Source organism: Rhagoletis pomonella, unplaced genomic scaffold (assembly GCF_013731165.1).
Source record: "Rhagoletis pomonella isolate Grant_MI unplaced genomic scaffold, Rhpom_1.0 Rhpom_scaffold_00005, whole genome shotgun sequence".
Classification (NCBI taxonomy): domain Eukaryota; kingdom Metazoa; phylum Arthropoda; class Insecta; order Diptera; family Tephritidae; genus Rhagoletis; species Rhagoletis pomonella.
In genome coordinates, this window is record NW_023458559.1 from 37,452,019 (window position 1) to 37,462,183 (window position 10,165).

At 38.7% G+C, this 10,165-nt stretch overlaps 2 protein-coding genes across 2 annotated transcripts in view; one reads left to right on the forward strand and one right to left on the reverse strand.

Annotated features, from left to right (window-relative positions):
• Positions 1-1,910, reverse strand: part of LOC118740086 (kelch-like protein diablo) — a 23,355-nt gene extending 21,445 nt beyond the window's left edge. Inside the window, exons 1-3 of the mRNA XM_036471579.1 lie at positions 1,391-1,910; positions 111-878; positions 7-27 (exon numbers count right to left, since the gene is read on the reverse strand). Coding sequence (XP_036327472.1) covers positions 7-27; positions 111-824 — 735 coding nt within the window. The 5' untranslated portion in view covers positions 825-878; positions 1,391-1,910. The remainder of the gene's footprint in view (positions 1-6; positions 28-110; positions 879-1,390) is intronic.
• Positions 1,911-8,231: 6,321 nt separating this feature from the next.
• On the forward strand, positions 8,232-9,904 carry LOC118739883 (ubiquitin-like-conjugating enzyme ATG3; the record flags this gene model as incomplete). The annotated part of the gene is given in 5 exon segments (XM_036471377.1): positions 8,232-8,367; positions 8,431-8,566; positions 8,624-8,814; positions 8,870-9,196; positions 9,259-9,904. Coding segments are annotated over 5 exon segments (1,008 nt in total). The 3' UTR covers positions 9,541-9,904.
• Positions 9,905-10,165: the final 261 nt, after the last annotated feature.

Consider the following 10,165-nt stretch of genomic DNA (forward strand, 5'->3'; position numbering starts at 1 on the left):
AAGTGGGAGGCGCACATGTTGCAGTACCTTTCAAGTGATTAAAAAAAGTTTTGTATTTTACAAGTATTTATGTACATATGCACACATATTGTCGATTGTTTGATGTCTACCTGTGCCAAATGCTGACGACGATCAGCAACATTATATTTCAGCCACGACATGACAGCATTGAAAACTTGCTCCTCTGAACGTACGTTCAATTCATCACTACAAATGATGTCTACAAGCTGTCCGACTGGCAGCAGCAAAAATTCTTCGCTTTCCATTACTTCCTGGAAGTTGTGTTGTGTGAATTTGTCCGCGATGCGCAAAAGTTCTCGACATGAGTGAGTATCGGCAAAGGCGCGAATGCCCAAGCAGTTGGTTGGATCCAATTGACGCTTGAGAAATTCGCAGCAAATATCTTGTATTTCGACTAATTGCAACAAGCAAGCGGCTGGCAATAAAGTCTGCACATTGGATTCTTCGACAATTATATGAGCAGTGTAGCAAAAATCGATGAGTAGTTCCATGGCATTTTCGTCAATATCACGTATGGTTACTTCAGTTTGTCGTGATTCCTCCAGCTCACCAGTGAACATTGCGCGAAAGTAGGGACTGCATGCGGAGAGGATGACACGATGTGCAAATATCTTGCGACCACCAACATTGAGTACCACATCACAAAGTTCGCGATGGCGTCGGAGCATATTCAATTCGGACAATGTTACCTTGGGGTGCTTTTCCGAGGTGTGCGAAAGTCGTGCAGGTGACGGTGGCCGATCTATAGCGCCGGTGGAGGCGCCAGTGCTACCGGCCGCACCTGGCAGCATAGGATCGCCCATCCTGTTCGCCGCTAAACGCAGCGGGGCAGAAGCCCAACCCCACACCGCGTCTATCTGCAATGTATGTGTAGGAGTAGACGAAACGATAAAAAATATTTGTAAGCCTAAAAAAATGTAGGTAGCAAGCACGCATTTAGAATTCATTATGACCGAAAAATAATATTCATTTGTAGGTGCATGCAGCTGTGGTAAGATTTAATCATTACTTTAATTCAAATAATTCTATGTTAGCTAAAAGTTAGGTAACACGTACAATTTATCTACACCCACTCAACTCCAATAATACTACAAGTATCTATTTGCCTAAGAACTAAGAAAAACTAAAGTAACTTTATTTGCCCACTCACATCTCAGTTGTTCCACTGATGCCCACATCAGCTGTCGGCAGCCCCCACATCAGCGCACAAACAACAAAGAAAATATCTGTGCCACTGCCATTGCCTGACGAACAACTTTGCCTACTTTATTCGAGCTAATTAAGAATTACTACTTAACTACTACTAACTTAATTAACGCGCACACACTAGCAGCTATACATAAGTATAGATGTGCAAATCTTTACATACCTTAGCGTTTTTGTCAACGACAAGCCCAAAACACCACGACCAACTCCAAGTAGCAATTCTCGAAAATGCAATTTTCGCAGTTTCCTCAGTAGCTTCGTTGCATTGAAATTTCTAATATGTAAAACTTTTCAATTGCGACAAATACAAAGTGTACGTCGAATTTTATTTTTCACACTTTTTTGTGCCCTCAGCTAAGCAACCGCCGACCTTCCTCCAAATTGTTCGCCTGCGTGATTGCTACCACCGCCCTAGCTGGTGCCACACCGTTCTGCTGTTGCGTTTGCCCTATCTTTCGTTCGATTTTGCAAGGTAGAGTTTGCAAATGTAATCTTAATGCGATCACCAGCAGGAAATTAACTTATTATTGCGTTATTTTTATATCTGCACTCATCTTTGATATTTTTTCACCAATTTTGTAAGTATTCCGCAATAATTTTCATGAAAACATAGGAAAATGGTCACTTTTTCTCGATTCACTTTACTGCACAAACACCAACACGCATCCGACTGGCAGCGCTGCCAGATGTATCACTAAGTATTGCATGTGAACTTGAATTGACCAATGCGTTGAAATAAAAAACTTTATTAATGCAATATACTTTAAATCTTTTAAAGAATAAAATTGATACCAGAAAGTTTGAACCAGCGAGTTTTATTAGTTGCATACACATAAATGGTTATTTAAGAGCAAAAGTTAAACACATCTGGCAGCCACTTGCGATGCGTTTGCATATTTTGTGGAGATTTATTAAAATCGGAACAAGGCGCTTCATATGTAATAAAAATCAAAAAAAATCAGGTGATAGTAAACTAAATTTATTTTAATTTTCTTATTATATCCGGTACGGTATTCAGAAGTGGGAACTAGCTTTACTGCCGTCCCTAAATTGGAGCGCTAAGCGTTGCATTTTTCATTGTCAACGAGTGTCACCGCGCGCTATTCCCAAATCAACGCGGCGTAATTTTTGGATGTTTTCTCAGGTTCTCTCATTTTTATTCTTGTTTCCTCTTTCACTTTTTTGTCCTTTCTCTTCTTTCCGTCTTCTGCATCCAACTTCATCACGTAACGCCCTGTCGCCAAAAATGAAAATTCCATATGTTCGGCGTTAGCGCCGAGCTATTGTGGGATGCTTCATACAAATTGTATGGGCATGAGATTTTTGACAGTAGGTTCTTTCCCTAAAAATCCGGACCGGATCCGGTAATTAGAGAATAAAAGTTTGCTCTCAAAAAACACATTTCGTGCCCAGAATTTGTGAAACAGCTAGTGATGTGCTGAATTTTCGGTTCTCAATACTCGGTACCCAATACTTAAAAAAAATTTCGATACCCAAAAAAAAACTTTAATTTCTAATTTATATGATATCGGCTAAAACACTTGAACTTATCGCAACAGAGAAATATTATTTTATCAGTTTTAATCTTAGTTGCTCCAAGGTTCAAGAAAAATGCTTTTACCTGTACCCAGTTAGCGACAAGTTTCGGATCGATATCGCACTTGTTGACGTAAAAATATTTCATATCATACGTCAACAAAGCCGATGCCGATTCGAAAATTGTCGCTAACTGGTTATAGAATCCGACCCCAGGCCTACAAAAATGATAACGTCCGCTTCAGCCGGAACAAAAATGCTTCAAACAAGTAAGAGTTTCTCTGAATTAACCAACATATATACAAATTTCATTTGAATCCGTATTAAAAGCTCTATTGGCTCCTACATTCGGGATTTTATAGGCGAGTCTCCCCTGAACCGGGTTTTTCCATATTTTTGACCTATATGCTTTTTTCGAAACCTAAATGTTTTGGTATCGAGAGTATTGGATAGTTTTTAAATCGGTACTGAATATCGATTAATACTTAAAAGTATTAGGAGTGTTTCTTAACTTTTTACAGCTGTTGATAAAAGATTGGCGAAGAGTATAATTTTACGCACAAAGACATCGAAAGAGGAAAAAGTAAAGAAACGAAAACTAGCAGAAATTTGCAATCACCGTATACACACACACATATATCTTCAAATGCATGCACAAATCCTTACATTCTGCAACATTTCAATGTGTTTTGATAACGATGCACTCATTTTGTTTTATTAAAACGAAGTAAAATAAACTTGCCAACTTTTTCCTTCTGCGTTTTGAACAGCTGCTTCTTGAACATATGACTGCAAATTTCTGTTGGCAGAAATTTCGCCAGCAGAAATTTGTAGCTCTCTCGGTCTTTTATGCTCTCTTTTTGGCAAATGCAAATTTCTTGTGTTAAGAAACGCTTTCTAGCAGAATCCAGTAAAAATTTATGATAATTATCTGTTAAGAAACAAAGTTATTGACTCAGCACTTCACTAGAAACAGCTGATTCGCGCTGTTTTTGTTTTTGTCACTTACAGGTCTATTCTGCACGTTACCGAAGATTTTGTAACCGGAAAATTTTATTACCAAAAAATATTACCAGTTCTTGTCACCGCGATTCTAGGAACGTTGGTAATGCAATTAAAATATTCAGAAATTCAGCTATGAAGAATTGTGCAAATTCTGGCATTGCATATTTCACGGGGCAATACTTAGTTACCAGCTTATGAGATGGTAACAAAATTTACCGGTTACAAGAATACACAGAATGCGAAAAGGGTTTAAAAATTGATAGGAACTTTATTTACCGGTTACAAACTTTTTATTACCAGCGCAGAATAGCAATTTAAACAAAATCATGGCACAGTGACAATCATAAGCGACAACGAAATATGTGCAGCACCTTCAATCATGCCAGAAGAAATCGACCGTTGTGCAAGAAACATTGATTTTTATTAATTTGAATCGGCATCCTTACAATAAAATTATGTATTCATATAAAGTCCTTTATGGACACCAATAAAAATTTGGTGCTTTTTCAAATTTAAAACTTGGCAATACTGCCTTTTGTTCTATGCTTCTTCTTTTTCTTGTCGAGTACGTCTTGCTCTCTCATGCTGGTATATTTTGGTCGGTGTTACAGTGGCTACACACGACGAACATATCCGCGCACATGCGCGGCTTGCGGGTGATGTTCGTCGTTTGTAGGGCGGTTTTCGAGCATGCTCGCCAAAAATCAAAAAATTTTTATTTCAGCGAGCATGCTCGTCGTTTGTAGCGTGGTTTGCGAGCATCGCATTGGAAACAAAAACAACAACCTCATTTTGTGTTGATGCTTGAAGTGTGCACATCGGCGGATAAATGCATCCAAGCCATGTTATTCAATTGAATTTTTGATAAATGAGGCTAAATTACTATAAGTATACGTATGTACGTACATACAAGTAAAATATAAATAAATTTAAGTAACACATACATAAAAAAGTTAAGTTAAAAGCATTGCAATTGCATCATCCGCGTCTTTCCTTTCCATGTTTACGCTTTGAGTACAAAATCACTTATGAGCCGCTCGTCGTCTGTAGCAAACGACAGCGAGCATGTTGGCGCATATATGCGCGCAGATATTCGTCGTGTGTAGCCAGTTTGATGAAGCAGACAAATTTTATTTGCCAAATTAAATGGCGGCTGCTTAAACTATGTTCGCATTACCAACATAAAATACTTAGTTTCGTTTAAAATACCTCACTAAGGGTCGTTTGCACCATGTCTAGTTAATTCTAACTCCCAGTTAAACATCTTTATCGACGTTATCGACACCCATCATATAACATATGATCGATAAAGCAGTTGACGTGCTTAACTCAAGGATGTACCCTTAGGCCCCTTAGGGCCGTTTGCACCATCTCTGGTTAATACTTACCCCCAGTTAAACATTGTTACCGACGTTACCGACCCAATGTTAAATGAATGGAGTCAGTACCGTCGGTAACGATGTTTAACTGCGGATTAGTGTTAACCAGAGATGGTGAAAATGGCCCTAAAAGGGATCGCGAATGTGAGTAATTGCGTATATTTTTATATTCTGAGTTGCTTGTGGTAATTTTTTAGATTTTAGATGAGTGATCAAAAGAGAATGCTTCTGGAAATATTTTACAAACAAGATTGGCCTCTAAATTACGCCAATGGGAACATAGTTTTAGTTTGCTCCGAGGTGGTTATGTCGAGTTTGGCACAGGGTTGGTTTTCATGGCTATTGCCAACACGAAATGAGAATTTTGTGTATAGCAACAATTGTCTAAAATTTTTGTATATGACAACGCCGAATTTGCGGCAGTTTGACCAAACAAAATTAGTTTGCTGTGAGAGTCGCCAAACTCGCTCCCACCGAGTTTGTTGCAACAACAATTGCACGCAGTTTGCCAAACAAAATTTCTGCATAAAGGCCCGTCCACATAGAACTTTGGCGTTGCGTTGGCGTTGGCGTCGTTTCAACAGCTGACTATAAATACATGAATTCAAATGCAGCCGTCCACATAGCCGAAATTCGACAACGCTCACGCCAACACAAAGCAAAAAGATGGCCAACTCTCAACTTTTCGCGTACGTTGCTCGTCAGCTGTTGCAAATAAATACAATTATGTGAAATATTTTTCCTTTTCAATCAAGTGCGGGCAAGAAATATCTTTTTTAGTGCAATTATTGATATGAAATATTAATTAATCTCTCGTTAGTATGTTAATTTAGTGGCCCAAGCATTCGCTGCTAAACGTTCATTGTAGCAAGCATACTTTTAACGTGCGTTCTGTCAAACCAACTCCAACGCCAAAGCCAACGCGAAAGTTCTATGTGGACCGGCCTTAACACCGACCAAAGGCCACGTCACGGCCAGTTGCTCTCAGCTCGATTGGCGCAATCTTGTATTCTATCATTCTTGTTTCTGGGCTATTTTGGGCACACGCGGGATTCCGCGTTGCGTACGGGAGAGAACCTCATGAACCAAAAACACAAGATCACGTAAGAACGCGACGTTGTATTTGTAACTGGTTTTGAGAAAAAAGTTTGCGAAAGCGGGTTCGTCAGCTGAGCGTTTGTTTACATCACAAGCACCACTATTTTACACTTTTATTCAAGTAAAGAAGAGTTAATTCAACATGACAACACATTTTAAAGCATTTTGTTGCATCATTTTACCTAAATTGTGCGTTTAAAGTGGCTGACAATAATTTTGGCTAATTTTGGTTTTCGTTGGTTTGTTTGCTTTGTTTACTTTTCGCTAGTCTTCCAGTGAAACAAGATGGCGTAGAACCCGCTAAAAAATCGACCTTTTTCACTCTCTTGTTCTTACGTGATCTTGTGTCTTTCGTTCATGAGAGAACCTAGTTGCTTGGCGCTTGAAGAGCCTATTTAGGGATGGCAGTTGCTATCACTGTTGCCAGACATTAGCTTTCCCAACCAAAACTGGTAGGTTTTCTTTCCGTTTGGTAGGTTGGTTAGCTTGATTGGATTTTGGCAGATTCCTCGACAATAAGAAATAGTTATTTCCGAAAAATATAAAATATTTATCTCCAAACATTGTAGCAACCTTGTTTTCACGGAAATTTCATCGGTGCCTTCGTATGACGGCGAGCGTAAAGATGTAAGTATACATACCTGATTCGTAAGTACAACTCCATGTTATATGCATGGACAATAAGTACATCCAAGGTATATACTTTATGTGCCTACAACCATCTTTTCATCCAATCAAAAAACGCACTAGGGCAAAAGAGAATTATAACGAGTTGTCCCTTCTTGTTACCTATATTCTTTGGTTCTTTGATAATAGTTGTGCTTAATGAGACCAAAAAAAGTTCAGAGCAGCTCAAGTTAGAGCAGAATCGAGCAGATGTCAAAAAAACAATAGAGCAAGTTAGAGCAACTCAGTTCACAAATCTCATGAAACACTTTTCAGGCAGAATTCTCAAAACGGTTGCTTGCTCCAAGTTACTCCATCAAAAAAGCTGCTCTAGTTCCACTTAGCGCAGGCTCATGAAACAAAAACCAGAGTAAGTTAGAGCAAGAAAAATCCTCATGAAACACAATTTTGTGAGATATATTAAAATGGCGTAACCAAAGATTTACCTTCTTTGGCGTAACCTAGAGCAGCTCATTAAACCTAACTAATATGTATGTGTAAATATTTGTGTAAGTCTGTACAATAACATTAAGGGCCGGTTACTCAATGTCTGGTTAACAGTAATCTCCGGTAAAACATCGTTATCGACGTTACCGACTCCATGTAATATGCATGGAGCCGAACACGTCGATAATGATGTTTAAACGGAGATTAGTGTTAACCACAAATTGAGTAAACGGCCCTAAATGTTATACGTAGTTAATTTGTTTTCATTGTACTAGCTGTGTTTTAGTTTTACTTAGGGCCGGTTACTCAATGTCTGGCTAACACTAATCTGAGGTTAAACAACGTTATCGACATCTTCGGCTCCATGCATACAACAGGGAGTCGGTAACGTCGATAACTATGTTTCGCCGGAGATTAGTGTTAACCAGACATTGAGTAAACGGCCCTTAGTGTTATGTTATCTACCTTTTTAATAAACTGGCATTGGATAAACAATTAAGCGCCGGTTACTCAATGTCCGGTTAACACTAATCTGCGGTTAAACATCGTTAGCGACGTCTTCGACTCCGTGCATACAACCGGGAGTCGGTAACATCGATAACTATGTTTAAACGGAGATTAGTGTTAACCAGACATTGAGTAACCGGCCCTAATCAATTGGTCTTGGTAGGAAATTTTGGTTGGAAAAAAATAGTTCATGGCAACACTGGTGACTATTATTTTATATGATTGAAATAGCAAAACATGCGGTTGGCAACGCGAGTGAATGTCATTTTCGCATTATGCTCCAGACGGTCGGTGAAAGTTTGAGGAAAAATAGCTTTTCTTGAGGTGTATCAACACGGGCAGTGCAAACTGAGACAGTACATAAAATATTCCATTTACAGCTAAGAACCAATATATCAATCGAAAGTAAGCTAAAAATAAACATAGAACAATGCAAAGTGTTTTAAACACTGTCAAGGGTACGGCGTTGAATGTGGCCGAGTACCTTACTCCTGTACTGAAGGTGACCATAAATTGGAGCTACAATAATGCAAAAAGCACATAATCGATACGATATTTTTTTTAGGAATCTAAATTTCGTGAGACTGGCGTATTGACTCCAGAAGAGTTTGTAGCAGCCGGTGATCACTTGGTGCATCACTGTCCCACCTGGCAGTGGGCTGCGGGTGATGAGTCAAAAACGAAGCCGTATCTACCGAAAGGTTAATTCAATAGCTAGAATGTAGTTTTTATTCACTAAACTACCTCTATTCTCGCAGATAAACAATTTTTAATCACGAGAAATGTGCCATGCTACAGGCGTTGCAGACAAATGGAATATGTGGGTGAAGAGACGGTAGTTGAAGAAGAGGGCGGTGATGGTGGCTGGGTCGAGACGCACCAACTGAACGAAGATGGTACTGCCGAATTGGAAGAAAAAGTTTGCGAATTGACACTTGACGAAAGCAAAGTTTGCAAAAACAAAGTAACTAAATAGAACGCCTACTTAAATTAATTTTTTTTAGGATGAAATGCGTACACCTGATAGTGAGAAAAGCACCAACGGACCAGGTGTGGCTGATGATGATTGCGATGACGATGAAGATGATGACGAAGCGATTGATATGGACGAATTTGAGGAGAGTGGCATGTTGCAGTTGGTAGACCCCGCTGTAGCAACTACAACACGTAAAATAGAACTTGACTCGACAACGAAGAGCTCTAATGTTGCTGAAGCAACGGGTGGTGGTGATGCTACAGACTCAGTTTTGCACACACGTACCTATGATTTACACATCAGTTACGATAAGTACTATCAGACGCCACGTCTTTGGGTAGTCGGCTATGATGAGGTAAATACATTTTCTTACGGTTTTCTTTCATGCTTCAATACATGATTATTTTTTGCCACCAGAATCGAAAACCACTGACTGTCGAACAAATGTACGAAGATGTTTCGCAAGATCACGCCAAGAAGACTGTCACCATGGAAAGCCATCCACATTTGCCTGGTCCAAATATGGCCAGCGTACATCCATGCCGCCATGCTGATATCATGAAGAAAATCATACAAACAGTTGAAGAGGGTGGCGGAGAATTGGGCGTGCACATGTATTTGATTATATTTCTGAAATTCGTGCAAACTGTTATACCGACTATTGAATACGATTTTACGCAAAATTTTAACATGTCTTAAATTAACTATTTGTACTCGCCAATCTTAGGCAATGCTTTTGATCACTACGTAAGAAATGTTAAGTACTATTTTTTTAAGATTTATACTTTAAAAACGGCTTAAATTATGTACGACATTAGATATTAAAAATTTTGTATATGATTTATTAAACCATACACCATCAATATAAAAATATATACTTTGTTCTTGCAATAAGCATGTATTTAAAACACGTCTGATAGAAAATGCTTTAATTCCGTTTTACTATTTTCGCACACACATTTATGATAAGATAAAAAAGTGAATGTTTTAAGCCATGCTTTGTATTTATAAGATTCATTGCAAAGCAAAAGAATAAATATAAACTCGCTTTACGATTGAAAAAGAACAAAGCCTAGTGACTTTATTGTAAATGAATGTTAACCTCGTAACTGTTGGAGTAGTTTTAAAAAGTTACAATTTCCTGGATTTACGTTCTGCTCAAAATTTACGATCCTCACTTTTTCAAAATACCTTGGCTGGCTAATACAAAATGTGGCAGCATTTCTGATCTCCTTCCAATTGGCTGGCAACTCATGCTTGACATTCCGATCAAGGCACATAAATACAGGTAGAAGCCAAAATGACGTTGCTCTCATGAGAACCA